The sequence below is a fragment of the Dysidea avara genome, chromosome 4, assembly GCF_963678975.1.
Source record: "Dysidea avara chromosome 4, odDysAvar1.4, whole genome shotgun sequence".
NCBI classification, from domain to species: domain Eukaryota; kingdom Metazoa; phylum Porifera; class Demospongiae; order Dictyoceratida; family Dysideidae; genus Dysidea; species Dysidea avara.
Genome location: NC_089275.1, coordinates 19,638,822 through 19,662,099, shown reverse-complemented (window position 1 = coordinate 19,662,099; position 23,278 = coordinate 19,638,822). Strand labels below are relative to the sequence as shown.

Genomic DNA, 23,278 nt, shown 5'->3' with positions numbered 1-23,278 from the left:
GTAATACCCTCCCGCCCGCATCATAATAATTAGAAAGGCTGGATGAGAAACTAATAATCACCGAATAGGGGCCTTATATAGTTAAGTAACTAATTGAAATTGTACACATGTAATTGCACATCAGCATTATACCCCTGGAGGGTCCTGCCGATTAACAATAAATAAATAAATATCAGTAGCTAATTTTTGTTGTTGTTGTTAGCTAATAATAATCCCACAGCGTCCCGGGGGAGGGGCAAGGCGCGTATTTGTCGGAGACTCTACATGGTGATCCACGAATGAGGAAGGTGGGGGTATGACATTTCAAGGGCATATTTTACACGCCGTAAGACACACAAAGGCTGTATGATGCTATATGCTTACGCCATATGCCTGGCACTTTAACATTCCAACAAAAATCAAACCGGAGAAGTGCTCGCAGTTCTCGGTCAAAGCTAAATGGGAAGTACCAATAAGGGAATGATGACCAATAGCTGGAGTGCTCAGTGATCATCTGCACCTCTCACCTCTCCTCGATCTATTCCGCTTAAATAGACGCCCGCGCTATTATTTAAAGCTCCTGCGCGTATTAAACTAGCTGTGTTGCTCCTGTGTTCCGAGCAAGGTTCCGAGACCTCCGCGTGTGGCCAGAAATCAGTCGTAAACTCATTCATAAACAGTCAGGTATACAGTTGGTATGTTTGCAATCGATGTCTTTGTGACCAGTGTGGGTGTGACCTTTTGTTTATTCATTGTTTAATGCACAAATACTTCAGTTTGAGGTGTGTGTGTGTGCGTTGTGCGTGTGTGTGTGTAATTTAGCTTGAAAATCATTACAACATTAACAAGTTCGGCGGGGAGTAAGTTCCAAATTCTGATGGCCGATGGCAAGAATGAATGATGGTAGCAGTTGACTCTGGTAGAGATGGGGACAAGGGGTCACTAACTCACGAAAAAGGGGTACGGATTTCAAAATCTTGAACAAATTTCTCAAGATTTCGCGGATTTCAAAAGATTTCACAAAATCGAACAAGAGCTGCAAAATTTGATTTCAAATTACAGGTTGGTGTAGAGTGATAAGTTCTAAAATCACCAAAAAATAGTGGGAGAAGTTCAGCAGGCATGCAGGAGCAAAGCCTCATGAAATTGAGAGGAATTGCGAAGCCATATAAAACCAGGAGTAAAGCAAAGGCATAACTATTAAATGAAACCCTACAAAACCAGGTGCAACTCGCAGCTGAAGCCCTATAAACCAGGAAACAAGGCCAATCATTCAGGGGAAATCCCGTACAAAACCTCTCAAAACCAGGAGCATCTGTATGCTTAAGTTGCTTTTGTAGTTGGTGTGTTACTAAGTTTATGAAGTTTGTGTTGCTAAGTAAGTTTGTAGTTTGCTAAGTAAATCCAAAGCGGAGTGAATCATCGGATTTCATTCTTATTTTTGTACAGGAGCAGTGTGCATGGCTTCTTTCCCACAGCTCCTGGTTTTGTTTGGCTTCCACAACTCGCTTAATACAAATCCGAAGTGAAGCGGAACAGTAGATTTAATTCTTACTTTTGAGCAGTTTGCATAGATTCTCTCCTGGTTTAGTGTGGCTTCTTCCCACAACTCCTGGTTTTGTTTGGCTTCCACAACTCGCTTAATACAAATCCGAAACGGAGCGGAACGTCGGATTTCATTCTTACTTTTGAACAGTTTGCATGGATTCTATAGATCTCCTGGTTTGTACTGCTTCTTTCCCACAGCTCCTGGTTTTGTTTGGCTTCCACAACTTGCTTAATACAAATCCGAAACAGAGCGGAACCTCGGATTTTATTCTTACTTTTGAACAGTTAGCAAAGATTCTCTCCTGGTTTGTGTGGCTTCTTCACACAACTCCTGGTTTTGTTTGGCTTCCACAACTCGCTTAATACAAATCCGAGACGGAGCGGAACATCGGATTTCATTCTTACTTTTGAACAGTTTGCATGGATTCTATAGATCTCCTGGTTTTGTACGGCTTCTTTCCCACAGCTCCTGGTTTTGTGCGGCTTCCACAACTTGATTAATACAAATCCGAAGCGGAGCGGAACATCGGATTTCATTCTTAATTTTGTGCAGGACGAGGTGCAGGAGCAGTGGAGTGTAAGCTATGGTACCAGAACGAGTATAGAATCAGAATCACGACAACAACTAGATAATTCGTATTTCAGGCAGGATTTCACTGAAGGTGTACGAGATTTCGAATCAGTTGGTGACCCCTCGGATGGGGATGAACCTTTGTTGATAACCACACGTAATGGAGGATGATGGGTGGGTGTATCCATTCACTGGACTGGACTACTGGACTTAGATTTTTTTTTTGTTTTCTTATGTCAGTTTTTATCACCAAACTTGACTAAAAAGTATTTTAGTAACTGACACCATTCACCACAAGACATAAAACTTGCACATTAATCACAAAAATTGCACTAAAACCTTAGTGTAGTTTGTTATTACAAATACTTTGTTTACTGCTAGTAATGTTTCATGCATTGTTAGCACTGTTAATGCCTTCTTTGTAAAATAGCGCACCATATATACGTTTTACAACATGCAATTACGTTATATTACTATAATATAAAAATCACCTATGGCCTGCACATTCACTTCAGCTTTGCTGGCTCTTTGGTTATGTGATGTTTGTAAATAGCAACGAGTGTGCAGTGGCACATTTAAGCTTCCCAATGTGCACACTTTCAAACAGGAAAGTAAGGTTACACGTATTTACAAAAAATGCAGTGAGTGTACCAAGAGTAAAAAACCAATGTTATACCATTAAACAGACCACCAAAACTATAGCAATTTTTCAAGCCTTAATAAATATAATTTTAAATAAAATAGACTATGTTCTCTTTGTTGTTTTTTTATATGACAAGACTTCGAAAGCTCTAGCCCCATGTGTGGTGTGCTACTCTATGTAATCACTTTTAGTGGTTGAAAAATGTGTTTGTGGTTGAAAAAATGTGTTTGAACAAATTTTATGTGAGTCCAGCAGTCCAGTCCAGTAATCCAGTCCAGTGAATGGATACACCCATGATGGGTTAAGAAACTGTAATAAATCTATTGAAACTATGTTGTGAAGCATTTTGAATAACATGGTTTAATTCTCCTTACTTCAAGTATTGGCCAGTCTAATGCCTCAAGTAAGCTTGTAACACTAGTACTTCTGGTAAAGGAGTTAAAATAAAATGAGCTTGTTTTCGCTGGGTCATTTTCTATACTATTCTTTTGTGATTGAATGTTTTACCTTGGTCCCACTGATCACGAGACTGATCAGTTAAAAAATCTTGTCACCAAGCCATTGTTTCTTGTCCTATGGAAGATATATGTATAGACCTACACAAAACCCTGCAAAAGTGTACCCATTAGATTCCATAATTTTCCTGACAAACCACCCTGAATTCTCTATACAATGGCATCTAAACTTTTGTTGGAGCACCTTTATAGTGGCAGCTATTCACAGTTGACTCCATCATAATGTGTGCCCATACAATTTTCTATTGGAGAAGTAGTCACCTCAGTATGTAAACCTCAAAAGCCCACACTTATCCTTGTTCTATGAGATGGAGCATATATTGACCCAAATTTAGCTATAACCATTTTACAAACAAAAAGCAAAAAAGGTTTTCGAGCTACCTAGATGTGCAAGATATAAGGTGATTTCCTTTCTTTTCACTATTTGTATGCCACCTGATTCAAATTTCATCAAGAATTCTGATAAGCTAAACCCTATCTCTGTAAATTGAAATAGCTATGTGGAAGGTTTGATGTGAAAACTGTGTTATTTTCTGTAATTTTTAATTTGTGATTTTTTAAAATGTGCAGTTTAAGTGACATGTTTTTGATATGTCATGTAGCCAGTCCCCTCCCCCCTTTTTTCTGTTGATTGTGAGGCTGATTGGGTTGGAAGCCGATCGCAATCCAACTTGATGAACATGTCACTTCCAAGCTGGCAAGAAAAAACTTACTTTAGCAACTTTCTGTTGCAAGTAATGCTAAAATTGTCAAAATTGTCTTTAGGCTTCGAGCTCTTCAGGACAGTGACGATGATGACAGCCCCTTCTACCCTTAGTTATAGTATTCCTCTTTATGTGGTAGCAGCTAGTTATGTAGTTGTAGCATTAGTTTTGTGATTCTATTCTTTACATCATAAAATAATATCAAACAAACATGGTAGTGCTGTTTAGTAGGGTTCTCCCCTAAAATGACAGGTACCACCCAAAATGCTCTCTTTAAATGCCATCGTAGAAATGTCATACATGACGAAAATCACCTTTACAGAATAGGCTTATTCCATCTAACATCAAATATCCAGTGTTAAAATCAAACAGATAGTCGGATATTGAATTTTTAAAGTCAATTTTTGGTCTACCTACCTGCCTATCTGCTGGACTACAGTCACAAGGATAGAAGCAGCACATGGCCACCATTTCATGCCACAAGTGCCTTGTATGGCTCCACTGAGTGTCTGCCTTCTGTGCTTTGCCTTTCTCAAACAATTCATGCAAGGAAACCATACCGAGGTGTTAATTTTTCATATTGATAGAAAAGCGTATAGTTAGATGTGACAAATACTAAAGAGGGAGTAGAGATGTTTAGCTGCACTTATAACAATTGATGGTGACCATGCCCTTATACAATCACAACATGTCACCTTGCTCTTACTGATTAGAGATGGATAACCCGCTCCTTAATGATCTAGCTGCAGTTTTGCTGTAGAAAGCAAGACATGGCATTGAACCATGTTGTCTTGTGTTGCCATGGTTCTTAAACTAATGCATATAGCTACCTCAGCAGCGAGAAATAAGCTTGTGTAGTTATTTTATATTATTGTATGTGTAACATGGTTATCTAGTGGTTGTGTTTTGTACTGTGTTTGGTAAAACTATGTAGGAAAATCCCTACTTTGGCATTGAACAGATGATGGTAGCATGCGGACTTTCCCAGGTAGCTGCCATCATTCATATATTTTGTTTCACTCACTGGAATCCTTCCTCATTTTTATATGAATAATTATTTTTAGTGTTAATATATATTGCATGTTAATTAATAACAGACATTCTTAAATTTACTCATGTAGGTAATTGCAGATCTTGTCATGATTCGATCTTGGATCACTTGCTACAGTGCTTTAGCTACTTTCCGAACTTCAGGGACATCTTTCCTACCAAGATGGCATTCTACTAATATTATCGACAGTACTTATGTTGTAAGGTCACCATTTAAGCCAGTTCCAATTCCTGAGATAAACCTCTACAGTCATGTATTCCAGTACTTTCCCAAGTATGGCAAGAAGACTGCTCTAATAGATGGTGTTACAGGAAGGGAGTACTCATACAATGAAGTACAAGAGTCAGTGGTTAATATGGCATCTGGTCTAGTGAGGAGTGGTATGCAGAAGGGAGATGTGTTAGCACTAGTTTCCCCCAACAGTGTGGAATTCTGTACAACATTCTTCTCTACACTTGCCATGGGAGGGATCATGAGTACTTGTAATCCAAACTACACCTCAGAAGAGTTAGCCTACCAGTTTAAGAACTCAAACTCAAAGTACGTAGCCACCATACCATCCTTGTTACCAACAATACAAGAAGCAGCCAGTAAGGCAGGTTGTGTAGAGAAGATGATAGTACTGGGTGATGATGGAGGTGTGGGAGAAGGGAAGAATATGATATCCTACCAGAGTTTAGTGAATGACAGTGGATCAAGATTTCCAATTGACATAAAACTGGACCCAAAGAAAGATACTGCAATAATCCCATACTCCAGTGGTACTACTGGAAAGCCGAAAGGAGTAGTGATGAATCATTACAACATGTCATCTTGTCTTGTTCAACTGGAGAATGGGAATTTCCTTAGTGATTATTACCTCACAGGACGAATTCTGTCTGTTATTCCATTCTTTCACACAGCTGGAATGTTGGTAAACATGATGGTTGGGTTACATACTGGATCTGTATCTGTCACAGTGCCAAAATTTGAGCCAGAGCATTTTCTACACACGATATCACAATATAAAACCACATACACAAATTTGGTTCCTCCGCTGATTCTATTTTTAGCCAATCACCCTATGGTTGACAAGTATGACTTGTCCAGTTTAAAGCACATTTCATATGGTGCAGCTCCTACCGGTTTCAAACTAGCTGTGGCAGTCAAGGAGAGACTAAACTTGGAGTACCTACAACATGGTTATGGGATGACTGAAATGGGTGTAACACATTTAACTCCACAAGAAGTATTCAAGCCAGAATCAGTTGGGGTGTCTTTTGTTCACAACTTGTGCAAGATAGTGGATGTTGAAACAGGGACTGCTCTTGGTCCCAACACCCCTGGAGAACTTGTCGTACAAGGTCCTCAGGTATTTTGTTTTAGCATGTGTATACATTACAGATTGATGGCTTTGTTGCAGGTAATGAGGGGATATCTCAACAATCCTGAAGCAACAAAAGCCACTATTAAAGATGGATGGCTCCACACTGGTGACTTTGGTTAGTTTTATATATACATGTAATAATAAATAGCTATTGTAAAGGACACAGGTTACTATGATGAGAATGGCCACTTCTACATAACTGACAGACTGAAGGAGTTGATCAAAGTGAAAGGTCTTCAAGTAGCTCCAGCAGAACTGGAGGCTCTTCTCCTTCAACATCCACACATCTCTGATGTGGCAGTTATAGGTAAGGGGATCACATGATCCAGATGATGTCAGTAGTGTTACTGTACAAGGTGTTGATGATGAGAGATCTGGTGAACTTCCCCGAGCATTTGTGGTGAGGAGTAGTGATGAGCTGAGTGAACAAGAAGTGGAGGATTTTGTGAAGGGACAAGTAGCAGAACACAAACAATTAAAAGGAGGTGTAAAGTTTATCAAAGAAATACCAAAATCACCAAGTGGGAAAATATTGCGTAGGCTACTAAAGCAATGAAGTGATATGTCACATGATGAAGGACATGTCCATGTATTTGTGTACAAGCTACCTATTTATTATGCTGTGTCTATGCTATTGATCCCTGCATCTGTTAGCTAGTAGCTATAACTTCTCTAATGTACGCATAACATAAGTATTAAAGCATATGATAACATGCATAGCTATTGTATGGATATGGTCCAAGATAAAACCATTGTTGGCAAGAAGTTGATGTTTAAGTACAGGTTGAATGCAGAGAAAATCTCAGATCCCGATTGTTGTGGCTCCTTTGGCGCATGCCTAGACTGCATGTTGCTGGGGATCAAGTCACCACTGGGTCTGGGATTTATCTCTGCATTCTTCAACGGTTTAGTTACATGCTTATGACTCCCTGTATTCACAGGCTTTAGCCTTCTCACAGGTCCCTAGTGGGATAGCATTCACAGAGACAGAGAGAGATTATGGTCTTGTGTAGGGTCTAATGCTTTTGCGCATGCGCTTATGTTAAACATAAGCCCCCTGCGCGAAAGGACCAGTGCAGTCATTATTATCAAAGGAGATAATCGACTAAATATCGAGTCAGTCATCGTGTGTACAGATCTATGGTGTGACCAGAGATCCGGCACCACTCTAACAAACAGTCAGGTATGCAACTTCATTATTTAATATCGAGCGATACCAGAGAGCGGGTAGCTAGCTAGTTCCCAGACCTATCTTTTTGTGCGTGAGTGGGGGAAAAAAAGTAACAAAGAGAGCGGGCAGAGTAAAGAATGATGAAACACCGCCACACCTCTATGAACTGATTTCCTGCTTCCTGTCCTGGCCGCGCCAAACAAACTTTTTCATACAGGTGGGCGGAAAATTCCATCATGTTGACATGCAACTACACATGTTCACATCTAGCTCTACACATGTTTTGTACATGTCTTAGCTGCATAGCTACAAGGTGGGTACCATGGATAGGTTACAGGCAGCTTGTGTTGCCATCTCCTGTTCGTACAGGATATATATATTTAAGGCAGTGCCAAAAGTCAGTTCAATAACACTGTACTGGCTATTGAACCAACAGTAAATCCCTAACAAAATACTAGTGTGCTTGATACTCAAGTAGATGGATGACTAGTGTTGCACTGATAATCAGATCGGTTATCAGAAAAACCATATATCGGCTGTGTTTTTTGTATATTGGTATCAGATCAGTCGGCACCAAGATGAAAAAAGCAGCAGATACAGATATATGTATGTATTTAGAAATACTGCACCAAACAATGTTTACAAATGCATTTTCCTACACTACAATGTTGTTATTACTGCTTCAGTGTACTGTCAGCTGTTGTTGTAGCAATACTGCTGCTATAAACAATCTAAATTGGTCCTTCACAATCAAATTTCTAGTAAAAATTGCTACAAAATAGACATGCTGTGCTATATCGGATCGGCTACGTTTACTGGCTTGAAAATATTATCTAATATTGGTTATCGGAATATCGGCAAAATCTCATATCGGTGCAACACTATGGATGACTGTCAGTTAATTTGTGTTATCCGTGAAAAAAAAAACAACCTTTCGGTTCAGTAACCACTTCCTATATTTAACTCACCACTGCCTACTAGTACACTCAGGAAACAATACACTGGTGTTTGTTACCTCTGACTATTAGCTAAACACTTAACGGCATGATGACTAACTTGATATAACATGTTTAGTACTGTGTAAATATCAAGCACCACCAGCATCACCTCATGTTAGCTATAAAATGGACAACATTATCCATAGTCAGGTTAACCAACACGTTTGCCTGTACCATGTGCTCACTATAAAAAGCAGGAGTAAAACAATCACGTGATAGACTCAGTTTTAGTGCTACACAGATATGAGATTTTGCTGATATTCTGATAGCCGATTATTGGATAATTTTTTCAAACCGATAAATGTAGCCAATCTGAGCATGTATATTTTGTAGCAATTTTTACTAGAAATTTGATTGTGAAGGACCAATTTAGCGTGGCAGTATTGTTACAACAACAGCTAACAGTACACTGAAGCAGTAATAACAATGTTGTAATACATGAAAATGCAGCTCAATTAATTTGTAAACATCTTTTTGGTGCACATGAGCATGTATTTCTAAATACATGCTCATGTCTGTATCTGCTGCTTAAGTTCGTTGTGGTGCCAATCCGATACCGATATACAAAACCAGCCAATATATGGTTTTTCCAATAACCATTCTGATTATCAGTGCAACAATACTCAATTTACAAAATAATGGAACTTTCTGGCTTGACAAAAATGCCATGTGGGCGGTGTATAGGAAATGGAGTGGCTTTTTCTCTGACATGGCACTTATAAGTGCTATATTATTATGTCAAAAAAAGAGGTCTGGCCACACAAAACTAGTACATGTATTTTGGAATGGTTGCTAACCTTGAGATTGCATAACCAGCCCCACCAGAGTACGCCAGATTATATCGATGAGCTTGTAGGGTATATTATGTATGGCCATACTAGTGGTAATTACTTCATGCATTCAAAACATATACCCTTGGGTAGTCTAAATGCAGTGACCTCAAGTGTCGCTGTGGGCCTCTGTTTAAACTGGTCATTGTAATAATTCCTGTTTCATGTGTGCATGTAAAGTGACATGCCAGTTTCTTGTATGTTTTGTCCGTAATTTGGGATAGTGTGCAGGTGCTCAAAAATAGCTTATGGACCCACGTGTGGTTGTCTTGAGTTAAATATTTAAAGCATTCCACATATCACATGCATTATGGAGAATATATCATAACGGTATATGGTCAAGATAGGATGGGGCTTGTATGATCTGAAAGTGTGCATTGAATTACTACGTAGTAGAACTGTTGTTGCAGTTCCAATGGATGGTTTACCAGGCACTGTAAGATTGAGCTAGTCACTGTTGATTTATATGTATGCATGTATTGTGGTTCAATGTATCCTTATTTCTGGTGAACGGCCTAACAACTACACACCACACTTGTTAGCCTATTAGTAGTGCACGTTATGCTGTATATTCACCATCATGTGAGTGCATAATGTCTGAATTACACAAATAATTGGTGTTACTAGGCCTGCAGTAATAATACTACCATATATAGCTCTCTTACATCCTCCAGGGATGACTTAATATATTGCAGTTGCATGCCTACTCCATCAGTTGTTATCACATCAAGCATTACTTTAGATGATCTTCCGTAAGTATGACTGCATCACCTGCCATACAATAGCATCAATCACATTATTCAAAACCACTCAACAGTTCTCTACCATCAGTAGCGGCATCAATTTGATCAAAGGGATGATCATAATACAGTGTGCTAGTACCAGCTGTATTGACAAATAGACATCTCCCTTAGTTTTAAAATGAACTCTGATATCTTATGACTTTCAGTTTATCAGTTGCGTAGTAGTGTATGTTATAAGGAGTAGAAAAATCTACAAAGTTTCAAAAAAGGGAAATTAAGATGAATGATGAAGGTTGACGATCGAAAAAAGAGACTATAAATTTTACAGAAATCAAAAATTTATCGATTTACAAATTTTGAAATTACTGAATTTTACAGAAAAAGATGAACTGAAATATGTCTTGAAAAAAGAAATATGGGCAGCACTGATCACATACGTGCTTCTTTAACATAATAATAAGGCAGGCTGGTATGTTTGGTAAACAAATAGAATTTTATCAGGCTAAAAGCTACACATACACAAACTTAGCACTCACTATATGCACTGTCAATAAGTGTACATTAAAAAACATAGGCCTACTGGTGCTACCTTAATAGATGCAAGGTGTTAAATTTAGCATGTTCAAGTTAACGGTTTATTTTGTCATGTTGGTAACTTGCTTATAACTCAAACTGTTTCTAAGGATGGAATACAAAGTAACTCACGAGATGTCACTCCTTGGTCTTTCATGGCTATAACTTGAATGTTTATTTCATTGTTTTATTTGCAGATTTTGTCATGAATCAATTTTGGATCACTAGCTACAGAGCTGTAGCTACTTTTCAAACAACAGGAAATTCCTTCCTACCCAGATGGTGCTCTAATACTGTCGACAATAATTATGTAGTGAAGTCACCATTTAGCCCAGTTCCTATTCCTGAGACTGGCCTCTACAGTTACGTATTCCAGCACTTTCCCAAGTATGGCAAGAAGACTGCTCTAATAGATGGTGTTACAGGAAGGGAGTACTCATACAATGAAGTACAGGAGTCAGTGGTTAATATAGCATCCGGTCTAGCGAGGAGTGGTATGCAGAAGGGAGATGTGTTAGCACTGGTTTCCCCCAACAGTGTGGAATTCTGTACAACATTCTTCTCTACACTTGCCATGGAAGGGATTGTGAGTACTTGTAATCCAAACTACACCTCAGAAGAGTTAGCCTACCAGTTTAAGAACTCAAACTCAAAGTACGTAGCCACCATACCATCCTTGTTACCAACAATACAAGAAGCAGCCAGTAAGGCAGGTTGTGTAGAGAAGATGATAGTACTGGGTGATGATGGAGGTGTGGGAGAAGGGAAGAATATGATCTCCTACCAGAATTTAGTGAATGACAGTGGATCAAGATTTCCAAATGACATAAAACTGGACCCAAAGAAAGACACTGCAATAATCCCATACTCCAGTGGAACTACTGGATATCCTAAAGGAGTAGTGATGAGTCATTACAACATGTTGTCTTGTGTTGTTCAATTAGAGAATGGAGGCCTCCACAGTGAATATTATCTGTCAGGGAAGATTCTGTCTGTTCTTCCACTCTTCCATATGGCAGGAATATTGGTAAACATGATATGTGGCCTTCATATTGGATCAAAATCAGTCATCCTGCCAAAATTTGAGCCAGAGCTGTTTCTACGCACAATATCACAATATAAAGCCACATATGCAAGTTTAGTTCCTCCACTGGTTTTGTTTTTAGCTAGCCAGCCAATGGTTGATAAATATGATTTGTCCAGTTTAAGGCACGTTTTGTATAGTGCAGCTCCAACTGGGTCTGAACTAGCCACAGCAGTTAAGAAACGATTAAATTTGGAATACCTGCAGCAAGGCTATGGGATGACTGAAATGGGATACTCACACTTTACTCCACAAGAAGTGTTTAAACCAGAATCAGTTGGGGTGCCCTTTGTGCACAATTTGTGCAAGATAGTGGATGTTGAAACAGGCAATGCTCTTGGTCTTAACAGCCCTGGAGAACTTGTCGTACAAGGTCCTCAGGTATTTTATATTGTGTATATTTATTCCAGATTTATGACTTTGCTGCAGGTAATGAGGGGATATCTTAACAATTCTAAAGCAACAAAAGCCACTATTAAAGATGGATGGCTCCACACTGGTGACTTCGGTTAGTTCTGCACACATAATTTTTAGCTACTGTAAAGGACACAGGTTACTATGATGAGAATGGTTACTTCTACATAACTGACAGACTGAAGGAGTTGATCAAAGTGAAAGGTTTCCAAGTAGCTCCAGCAGAACTGGAGGCTATTCTCCTCCAACATCCAAGTATCTCTGATGTGGCAGTTTTAGGTAAGGGATCACATGATCCAGATGATGTCAGTAGTGTTACTGTACAAGGTGTTGATGATGAGAGATCTGGTGAGCTTCCCCAAGCATTTGTGGTGAGGAACAGTGATGAGCTGAGTGAACAAGAAGTGGAGGATTTTGTGAAGGGACAAGTAGCAGAACACAAACAGTTAAAAGGAGGAGTAAATTTTATCAAAGAAATACCAAAATCACCAAGTGGGAAGATATTGCGAAGGCTACTAAAGCAATGACGCAATATTATTGACAGGAAGAATGTATCTATGTGAATGGGTAGCCACTACATGTCATTAACAAAGAAAATAGTTCATTTAAAAATGGTAGTTAATATATTAGCTCACTTATTGCATGCAGGCGTCAAGATAAAAGAGACAGACAAGATCTTGTGCAATTGCATGGAGCCGAGTGGTAACTATACCAATGGGCATTTAATCTCTGCTTCAGTCTATAGGCAATGTAGGTAGAAGCCGGGGGAGGGTTCTGTGGGTTCTGTAGAGCCCCCCTCTTGAACAAATGCAATTTCAAAAAAATATATGGTCCACAAACAGTTAATATTTGCATCATCTACATAAGACAAATATCAGTTTTCTGTTTTCAAAAAAAAAAGAAATCGGGGGAATGCCCCCAGGCCAGCATGAGCATGCTGGATGTTCTCATGCTGCATCACACCACACCAAAAGGTCCACTTTTTCATCTAAAGAACCTACTGATGCAGATAAAGTCTGCATGGCTATGGCCCTATGCCATGACTGCATGTATAGAAATTATTCTCCGCTATTGCATATCTGAGGTAACCTCCTTTGTTTCCCAGTTTCACTATCTTTTCTTACACAAAATTCCTAACTTTTGTTTTATAGTGATCTAGATCTATGTAGTTTTCATCACTTGCTCTAGATGTAAAACTGTGCAGCATAGAAATTTTAGTGTTGTATACATTGAGGTATAAACATATAAAGGTATACCACACCTGTGGTTGAGATCAAAAGTACCCCGCTGTGGTATATAACTGATATACCACTGCAACTGTGGTATACCGCACTTTGTGGCTACGCTTACCATATATGGTGTAGCTAACTTCACACATTCTGTGAAATCCTTATCTAAACGGTAAACAAGTCTCTAATAACAAGTGCCTATAAATCAATCAAGAATTATCCACCTGAGCAAGGAGAAGCTTAAGGATTTTCGATGAACTCTTGTCTCCTTCACTAACTCTTGTCTCTTTCACTAATCGTGAGTAGATGGGCATGGCACCGCTAAAGAGTCTAAAATGTCTGATCCATCAAGGATTTCTACTGATTTCAATCTTCAACAGGTGTTGTTTCACTACAAATTGCTAATTGTTTCAACTACTGAGGTGTAGAATATAACAGTTAACATGATTACTTGGGATATTACAAAAATATATGCACTCAGGCCCTCTTGTGTACATTTTTATTATATCCCTCGTAACCGTGATATAACTATTTATTATACAACTGGAATGAATACCATATTGCACCACTTGAGTTTGAAGCAAAGGTGATAGCACCAAGAGTACATAATTATAGAAGAGTAAGGAGAGTATCTAACTCTCATCAATATAAACAAGAGTTAATACATTTGATTAAATTAACACACTACAGCAGTGTTCAAACCTTCCTACTTCAATCCATAAAACTTATTATTGTAATAAATACCTTTAAAAGACTTGTTGATATTTGCTAATTGAAGCAGCAAAAGTGCTAGCTACAACCTCCTTCATTGAGCAAGCTATGGTATTTGTCACCATTTGTGGCTATACTGAGTTGATTTCATAAGGTCGGCACAGTATGTTTGGTAAATTCACTGAAGTTAGACACTCTCCAGCTCTCTTCTCTATTATACTCTTGATACCATAAAATGGGGTAATTATATACATGTCATGTCAATTTGGATCCCTATCCAAAAATGACCTTATGAATCTAGTTATGATGCACCCAAACTATTACTAGCTTCACAATTTTATCCCAAGCAGTTTTAGATCCATATAGGCATAGGCCCGTAGTTATACTGCAACATAATATAGTTGCAGGGGTGCTTAATAAAATTACAACAAAGCTGTATATACAGTACTTTTAATACATTGTGTCACAGTTTTAGTAAAAACAATGCAGCACAGTTATAGCTAGCTATTCTACTCTCTGGGCAGCTACAAACAACATTGCTTTGTGATCAGATGTGGTAGGATTCTGAAGCTGCTCCATTGAAGCTTCCTTGTGTTCAGCTACAACAACCATCATCCCAGCATCGGATAAAGCTTCTTTCACCTGTTCCAGCGTAATGTATAGACAAGGCCACTTCTTTTGTCCAATCGTGTAGAATGTTTGACACTCATCAGCAAACATGGTTAAAAACCCACCAGGTTTCAAAAGGGATACCAGCTTTTTCACAGCTGCTTTATATTCAAACAATGTTCCACAAATCACTTCCAAAGTATGACTTGTAGAAATAACATTGAAAGGATCTTGCTTCCTTGAAAGGGCATAATCTTGACAGATGTCACAACCAATGATTTCGGTGATTCTTTGACGTAGTAAGGTCTCCCTGTCACGCCAGTTCAATGAAGTGGTGGCATCTCCTGTCATGTTCTCCAGTTTGTTCACCGCAAATTTAAAGTGTCCACTCCAATCATGGGCTCCTTCTTTCTCAAACTTCCACAGCTCAATCTCTCCACGTTCTTCTTCAGTGTAAGCAGAAAATGTTATCTCGTTAACATATGGAACCGTATGGAACGGCGCAGATAAACCCTGCTATAGATGCACCTCCAGAGAACTCGAGCAATCTAGCTGTCTTGCAGTCCCACTTTGAACTGTGCTTTTTGTAGAATTCAATCTGCTTTCGGTGAAATGGTGTAAACAGTTCTTCATCAGGGTCGCCTTCAACAGAAGCATAATATTGTCGCAGGTATTCCTTAGTTTCGAAGTCGTTCACGTAAGATCTTACTTCGGATCTTGCCACTTTCCTAGTACCCATTGTAGCTAAAGATAATAACTGATCAGTTACTAGTTACGTGGGTCGATGATCAGCAGCTAGCTATCTCAGTCACACAAAATCTTTCGTGCAGGAATGCAATTAGCCTCTTTGGAATCTGTTGCTTCAATAGGTCTAAGTCCTTGAAATTAATACGTATCAGCTGCTGTTACATATAGATTATTCCGTAGCTATAGCTAACTCTCGAGCTAGCTACTAATTCTGAGCAGTAGCTGAAACCGCGTGGGAAATTGCGGTATAAAAGTTCCGAAACTGAAACATGATCGTCTGCCCATCATCCTATCTGAAATAAATACTGTTACACCTCAAATTGTAAGCTACGTCCTTTCCATTTCCATATATGTGACCGAGCCTGCGAAAACAGGGCATGTGGGCACAAACCACATTCTGTCACACTACAGGTCATATCTCAGTATTGGAACAACATATTTGCATTCTGCAACTTGTATCATAAAGCGGCAAATTAAATGCTTACTGCTACTTGAAAATTGCATTGCAATAGACCTAGCTATTAGCTATGTGTGATTGAAGTTTGAAAAAGTAGGCAAAAATCATGTGCCCACATGCCCTATTTTCGCAGGCCCGGTCACATATAGAGGAGCCGCGAACCAAAAAAATCCATTATACAGCGGATTTCTCTTGCGTTCGAATCTTCGTATTCCATATTGCGCACGTGCCTTCACTTTCAAAGCCTGGCACGTGCTACGGAAAATTCGAACGCAAGAGAAATCCGCTGTAGCCACAGTTTTTAAAAAAAAGTCGATTGCACGTGAATTGTGTTTGGCCTGCCTGCAAGGGATCCGCAGTCACGAAAATAGAACTAAACAAGTTCAAATACCCAAAAGAAAGAATAGAAAGTGTTCCGTAAATCTTCTGGTTCACCATGCAGTGAACTTCAAGGGATGATTTTTGCCATACGCAATGTTCAAACGCACGTGCAACTTCTAGCTAGAGATCGGGGAGGACTGTACTGACTGCGTATCCCTTTAGTGTAGGCAGGCCAAGCACAATTCACGCACTACTGTATAATATTAGGGTGGCGGCGCTCACTTTGTCACTGTGCAAAGTTTTTTTCGCGTGAGAGAATTTTCACGGGTATATGTAGAAATTTTTGAGGATGTAATTTTCGCGAGTTTACTCCGCTAAAATTTTATCCTCGAAAATTAACCATTTATCAGGGTTAGGAACGTCACTAGCTTTTTGTCCAATCATTTTACTTAGCTACATGATGGCTGCAGAGCGCAAGCAGCTGTAGTCAGCTACACTAGTAGGGGTTGGTAAGAAATCATACAGTGGTGTCGTGGATTTTCACACCTTAAAAACGGATTTGCAATAAGCTTTACCCGAAAAAACCCACCTGGAATACATTAGTACTGCTGTGATGATGCTGTACCTTGGGTAAATGAAGCGAAAAGTTGAATGTTTCTATGTTCAGTGAGTTTTTAAAAAAATCGAAATTCACCTGAATCTCATCGTGCTGCCGGCCTGCTGTAAGATTTAAGATTTAGATCATTTTAAGGGCAGTCAGCTCAGCTGGTTTGCCCAGGGGGTGAAAACCCCAAATGGTACAATCAAATACATACATACATACATGCAATTTGATAATTAATTACAGTAGTGAAGGTTAAGTACGTAAATAAATTCATCCAAGTTTCTTGATTCTATTATGCAACTCATTCCAGTCTTTAACAGTTCTAGGATAATAACTATATTTATAGGTGTTGAGGGTTGCTTGTGGCAGAATGAAATGATTGGGGTGATGTTGCCTGGTACAAAATTGAGTTCTTTGATAATGTGAGGGGATGGAGATCGGTAGTGTATTACAGGGGGGTGTATTAATTATTTTATAGAATAGTGTTAATCTTGATGACTGACGGCGTTGTTGTAATGTAGGTATACTAAGAGAGGACAATAATGACGTAACACTATTTCTGGAGTAATCTGATAAAATCCATCGAGCAGCTCTTCTTTGCACCTTTTCTAACTTATAAATGTCAGTGTTATAATACGGATCCCAAACTGGGGCAGCATATTCCATAATTGGTCGAACCAATGTTAAATACGCTGTTCTTTTAGTATCAGATGGGCAGTTGTTTAGGTTCCGTTTAATAAAATTTAGCACTTTGGTTGCTCTGTTACTTACTGTTTGTATATGTGATGACCATGACAGTGTTATCAATCGCTACACCTAAGTATGTATGGCACTTCTTTATATCGACATTATGACCTGATAAGGTATACGTATATTGTATGGGGTTCAGGGAACGAGTACACCTCAGCACAGCACATTTCTCAACATTTATTTTCATTTGCCATTTGTGAGTCCATTCACATATTTTATGTAAGTCTTCCTGTAACTGCTTTGAATCTTGCGGTGTTGTAACAGTCTTGTAAATAACACAGTCATCAGCAAACAATCGAACTGAAGATGTAATGTTTTCATTTATGTCATTAATATATACAAGAAACATAAGGGGGCCTAGTACAGTACCCTGTGGTACCCCAGACTTAACAGTTGTTGCGCTAGATGATTCTCCATCAACAATTACCCTTTGATATCGTTTGGTTAGCCAGGAAGAGATCCATTGAAGAAGAGGCCCTCGTATACCATAGAATTTTAATTTGTTTAATAGTCTTTTGTGAGGAACTGTGTCAAAGGCCTTAGAAAAGTCTATAAACAATAAATCAGTCTGTTGTAAGACCCAGTTGCGCTAGGTGTACGGCTCCAGAAATTTCAGACAACTAAGGTAATGACAGCGGATTTACGAATCTGTTGCTCCGATTACGTTCTGTCCACTGCATCATGCTGTTCGCTTTCATAATTCATTCGCTTCCTTGTTCTACTCGAAAAATAATTAATAATTGCGGCGCTTAATAGTTGCGTCGCGCGCCACAACTCAAACACGTGCTTTTAACGAAGTGTGAGTACTTGTGTGTAAGTAATACCCAAGGAGTTGTCTCTAGCATTATTAACGCTGGGTATCCGTTTTCTATAGTCTTAATTACCAGTTTAGCTTTTTTTTAGGTAGCTAGCTAATATTGTCCTTGAGGGCGCATCCACCTCGGGATCCAGGCTTCTAAAATCGAGGGTTCCACAGTGGCGGAGGAAGTAGTTGATATGAGGGGGGGCTGACCATGGGAAAAAAATGGGAAAAAATAAATAAATAAAAATAAAAAAAGGGGGGGGGGGGGCTGACCATGGGCGGAAATGAACTGAGGCACTCTGGTTTGGTAAGGTGAGACAAAAAAAAGGTCACAACCAGCTGACAATAGCTGCCCACCTCACCGCGCAGCTACGAATTTATACTGATAAACTACATAAAAATCCTTACATAGCTCGCTACACACTACTCTAATACTGTGATTCCTTTATTAGAGTGACTGCTCTATTAGAGTATCTAGATCTTGATCAAGGTTTTCAGCCCCACTCCAAGAAGGATAATTTCGCGTGATATCATTCTGAGGGGGGCTCAGCAAACCGAGGGGTAGCCCCCCCTTTCCGCCGCCTATGGGTTCCACTCGTAATGGCGGACTGTCCAGCGATGTTTTACTGTAAAATCATCAATATTTAGGCCATTAGAAATGCAGTTGAAGCCTTTAACATTTGCTGTAATGGCTTTTAAAAGACAATACGGCAATTATTTTTAGAGGCGCTTATTGCGTACGAATGTAAAAGATAGCTGCTTCAAGCAGTGGTGTAGTTACCATTGAAGCAACCAAGGCAGCTGCCTCGGTAAAAAAATGCTCAACAGTTTAGGCTGAGTACTGAGCAGGCCTGAGTTTTGGCACCTTGAATATTCTACTCAAATGTTACTGTACAGCATTACTGTACCACACACAATAGAATCTATGGCTGTAGTACTAAGCAGGCCGGAGCCCATGGTGACACAGTCCTGGACTACTTTTCAACTACTTGAATTTGTATGCGGAAAAAGATCGAGATACTCTAATAGAGCAGTCATCGTAATATACTCTAATAGAGCATTCAGTGTAAATTATAGCCAGTGCTCTTACACTGCTTGGTCTAAATCATTTACATTGTAATTGTCTTTAAATTACTTTTCAAAAGTGTTCCAATGAATCAACTGCATGGCATTGCATTGAGCCCATTGATCATGCATATATATCATGAAAATAGCCTCCACATGCTATTATTTCAAAGCATATTATTATTATTATTATTATTTAATGGACAATTAAAATACAAAATTGATTAATAGATGTCCATGTCCAGTTTCTCTCCAATATTGGTCTAGTGAGTGTTTGAAAGAAGATATTGTTTTTGCCAGAACTACTTCATCAGGTAAGTCATTCCATTGTTGGATTATTCTAAAGTTGAAAAAGTGTTGACCAATGCTTCTGCTAATTCTTTGTTTAAAAAGTTTCATTTGATGGCCCCTGGTAACACTGTCTTGTTGTAATGTAAAGATATCTTTTGGGTCAATTTGATAGTATGAGTTTAGTATCTTAAACACTTCAGTTAGGTCTCCTCTTTGTCGTCTACAAAAAAGTGAGTGCAAATCTATAGTTCTTGAAGTCTAGCTTCATAAAATAGTGTAGAGATAGATGGTAGCCCTTCTTTGAACCTTTTCTAGTACGTCAATGTCCTTTGATAAATGAGGGCTCCAGATTGGAGCACAATACTCCAGATGCGGTCGAAGTATATATTTTCAAAAATTTCCTTGAGGGAGCATGCCCCCATGCAGACTCCCTAGCTTGACATACTTAGCACATGTAGTTGATTATTTCATGAAAGAGATATCTCTGACTTAAATATCATATCAGATCAATAAAAAGTATGTAGTGTGCATAACTATGACCTCTGTTGCAGTCCATGGATGGCCTGACCACTCAAAATATCTCCAGAGTAAGTCAGGTTTTTTGTATATATTGAGTAAAATTAAACTAGTCTAATAATTGAAGCATGGTATACTGTTGCATTAACTAAGCTGGAGCATGACATGTAGAAAAATACTCACAGTCTTCTGAAACAGTTTCTTCCATCCAACCAGAGAATCAACCTGCAAATGCTGTACCACCCATTCTTGAAAGTGTTTGTGAATCAGTTGAGTCCAGGGGCGGATCCAGAGGGGGTTCCAAAGGTTCCATGGAACCCCCCTTTTGAAAAGCCTCTCTCACTCGAGATACTCTAATAGAGCAGTCAAATCGAGATACTCTAATAGAGCAGTCACAGTAGTCTTTTCAGGAGCAGTGTAGCAAGCTATATATCTAGTTATAAATAAGGAAGGAAATATAGTTGGTGAGGTGGCAGCTATTGTCAGCAGGTGATGACCTTTTTTTATTTTTATTTATTTATTTTTTTGGTCTTCAACTTATACAGCTAGGCTAAAGTTGCAATTTCAAAGTGGAACCCCCCTTTTTAAAAGTCTGGATCTGCCCCTGAAGTCACAAGCAGATCCTCTCAATTACATCAATTTATATAACTTACTTTGCCTTGGTAAAAAGTTTTTCTGACTACGCCACTGTCAAGTGATATTATGCTATGTGGAAAACAAAATAGTTAGCTAGCTAGCTAGACAAAAAAGTAAACAAACTAGCTATTTAAAAATATTAAAAGGAAGTAGGGATTGGTATAATATACATGCTACAAAAAGTAAGGAAACAAGCTCAAAAATGTTACAGCTGAAATGAGAAATGATCAAGCAGTAAAAAGTAAGGAAACAAGATTAGATGACTACTTGCTAAAATGAGACACACTTCAGTGGCGGATCTAGGAATTTTCAGAGGGGGTTTCAGGTTCAGGAAGGGTTCACTTATAGCTATAGTCCATCTGGGATTGTTAACTGAGTTTTATAGCTCAGTGGCCTATAGCTACTAGATGTATAGTGAATCATAAAGATTACTCCAAAATATTGTTTCATAGTTGTAACTCCAACATTTAAAAAAGGCAAAAGATATGATCCATCTAACTATCGTCTAGTGTCCTTAACATCAGTTGTCTGCAAAACGTTGGAACATATTTTAGTCAGTGAGATTATAAAACACCTGGAAACAAATATTATTGTGTAACAACCAGTACGGATTTAGAGCTAGACGCTCTTGTGAATCACAACTCCTGCTAACGATTGATGATTTTGCTCATGCATTAAATAACAGGTTACAAGTCGACATTGGAATTCTGGACTTCTCAAAGGCATTTGATAAAGTTCCACATGCCAGGCTTGTGAAGAAATTGGATTATTACGGAATACGAGGAAAAACACTTCAGTGGATTATATCTTTTCTACACAACAGATCACAGCAAGTAGTCATTGAGGGCACATACTCATCCCCATGCAAAGTTACTTCTGGAGTACCTCAGGGTACAGTTTTAGGACCAACACTATTTCTACTATATATGAATGATCTAATATCAAATATTCAGAACACTGTTCGTTTATTTGCTGATGACTGTCTTATCTATCGACCAATAAATTCTCCTAATGATCATCAGCTATTACAACAAGACTTAAATACACTAAATACTTGGGCTAAAACATGGCAAATGAAATTTAATGTTGACAAGTGTTGCATTCTTCAGTTATCCAAACACCACCATAAAACAATATTTCTGTATCACATGTCAAACAAACCCCTCAAAGTTGTTGAACAGCATTCTTACCTTGGAATAATAATAGATCACCATCTTTCTTGGGGACCACAAGTTAACCATGTATGCAACAAGGCAACTAGACTAATCGGTTTTTTTACAGCGTAACTTAAGAAACTGTTCACGTGCACTTAAAGAACTAAGCTATAAACAATTTATCTTACCTGTGCTGGAATATGCTGCTGCAATTTGGGACCCATACCACCTAAAGGACATAAATAAAATAGAAATGATACAACATAGAGCAGCTAGATTTGTCCTGAATCGACAATGGAGAAGGAATATGCGAGATAGTATAACTGAAATGCTAACATCATTAGAATGGCCACCACTCCAATTAAGGAGAAAATGTGCAAGATTAACTCTATTATACAAGATTATCCACAACCTAACCGAAATACCTAACAGCTACTTACCAACATTATCACCTGTCACCATTACAAAATCTAATCATGAACAAAAATTCCTACACTATCATACATCAATAGACAACTATAAATACTCATTTTTTCCAAGAACAATACCAGAATGGAATGGACTACCACAAGACATCATCAACCAACAAACTATTGACAGCTTCAAACAATTATTATACAATCACTTTTAATTTTAATGTACATTAGCACTTATGCCCCAGGCGGGCTCTGTTAATTAAACAATATAATAATAAAATAGTTGATCCAGGCCTTCGCAGAAAGTTTTGAAGCAAAACAGCACTAAAGCGGTAATTATTTGTAGAGGCGCATAACACGCTTCAACGCCTTAATGCCATTTTTAGTTATTTCAGAGGCAAGAGTGTAGAGTTTGGTCAGTAGAAAAGGTCCCAATGTGATATACTATGCATAACTGTTGGTGATTGTATCACTCACACGAATCATAAATAAAAAATTAGGGGTGCGTGCACTTTTTCAGAGGGGGTTTCAGCTGAAACCATTGCAACCCCCCTATATCCGCCACTACACTTTAATCCCTACTTTGGCTAATTTGATGGTCTCATTTCAAGATGCTAGTTAGCCAAAAGTAGGCATTAAAGCGTGTCTCATTTTAGCAAGTAGTCATCTAATCTTGTTTCCTTACTTTTTACTGCTGGATCATTTCTCATTTCAGCTGTAACATTTTTGAGCTTGTTTCCTTACTTTTTGTAGCATGTATATTATACCAATCCCTACTTC

General features: G+C 38.6%; 3 protein-coding genes across 6 annotated transcripts; 2 read left to right on the top strand and 1 right to left on the bottom strand.

Annotated features, from left to right (window-relative positions):
• The first annotated feature begins 546 nt into the window (after nucleotides 1-546).
• LOC136254115 (probable 4-coumarate--CoA ligase 3) lies at nucleotides 547-7,134 on the top strand. 4 transcript variants are annotated; one of them, XM_066046787.1, is made up of 5 exons: nucleotides 547-663; nucleotides 5,082-6,362; nucleotides 6,414-6,492; nucleotides 6,544-6,684; nucleotides 6,734-7,134. In XM_066046787.1, the coding sequence occupies exons 2-5, from the start codon at nucleotides 5,100-5,102 to the stop codon at nucleotides 6,931-6,933; spliced, it is 1,683 nt and encodes a 560-aa protein (XP_065902859.1). In that variant the 5' UTR covers nucleotides 547-663; nucleotides 5,082-5,099; the 3' UTR covers nucleotides 6,934-7,134. The 4 variants fall into 4 exon arrangements, with proteins under 4 accessions (XP_065902859.1, XP_065902860.1, XP_065902861.1 ...); XM_066046788.1 differs by having other exon boundaries at nucleotides 548-674; XM_066046786.1 differs by lacking the exon at nucleotides 547-663 and adding an exon at nucleotides 4,861-4,948.
• Nucleotides 7,135-7,424: 290 nt separating this feature from the next.
• Nucleotides 7,425-12,802, top strand: LOC136254116 (probable 4-coumarate--CoA ligase 1). Its single transcript, XM_066046790.1, has 5 exons — nucleotides 7,425-7,560; nucleotides 10,890-12,157; nucleotides 12,206-12,284; nucleotides 12,329-12,469; nucleotides 12,518-12,802. Exons 2-5 carry the CDS (start codon nucleotides 10,898-10,900, stop codon nucleotides 12,715-12,717), a joined length of 1,680 nt encoding a protein of 559 aa, XP_065902862.1. The 5' UTR covers nucleotides 7,425-7,560; nucleotides 10,890-10,897; the 3' UTR covers nucleotides 12,718-12,802.
• A 1,832-nt stretch (nucleotides 12,803-14,634) lies between these two features.
• On the bottom strand, nucleotides 14,635-15,478 carry LOC136253643 (indolethylamine N-methyltransferase-like). The gene is made up of 2 exons (XM_066046306.1): nucleotides 15,268-15,478; nucleotides 14,635-15,185 (listed from the first exon to the last, which is right to left on the bottom strand). The coding sequence occupies exons 1-2, from the start codon at nucleotides 15,476-15,478 to the stop codon at nucleotides 14,635-14,637; spliced, it is 762 nt and encodes a 253-aa protein (XP_065902378.1).
• Between the last annotated feature and the right edge of the window lie 7,800 nt (nucleotides 15,479-23,278).

Excerpts from the sequence above, each read along its gene's own strand:
- LOC136253643 (XM_066046306.1), bottom strand. The coding sequence starts at position 15,478 with ATGGGTACTAGGAAAGTGGCAAGATCCGAAGTAAGATCTTACGTGAAC. Across the intron at positions 15,186-15,267 it reads ATTGCTCGAGTTCTCTGGAG|AAGAACGTGGAGAGATTGAG; the intron begins GTGCATCTATAG and ends CTTACACTGAAG.
- LOC136254115 (XM_066046786.1), top strand. The coding sequence starts at position 4,922 with ATGATGGTAGCATGCGGACTTTCCCAG. Across the intron at positions 6,493-6,543 it reads GCTCCACACTGGTGACTTTG|GTTACTATGATGAGAATGGC; the intron begins GTTAGTTTTATA and ends TAAAGGACACAG. Across the intron at positions 6,685-6,733 it reads CTCTGATGTGGCAGTTATAG|GTGTTGATGATGAGAGATCT; the intron begins GTAAGGGGATCA and ends TTACTGTACAAG.
- LOC136254116 (XM_066046790.1), top strand. The coding sequence starts at position 10,898 with ATGAATCAATTTTGGATCACTAGCTACAGAGCTGTAGCTACTTTTCAA. Across the intron at positions 12,285-12,328 it reads GCTCCACACTGGTGACTTCG|GTTACTATGATGAGAATGGT; the intron begins GTTAGTTCTGCA and ends TAAAGGACACAG. Across the intron at positions 12,470-12,517 it reads CTCTGATGTGGCAGTTTTAG|GTGTTGATGATGAGAGATCT; the intron begins GTAAGGGATCAC and ends TTACTGTACAAG.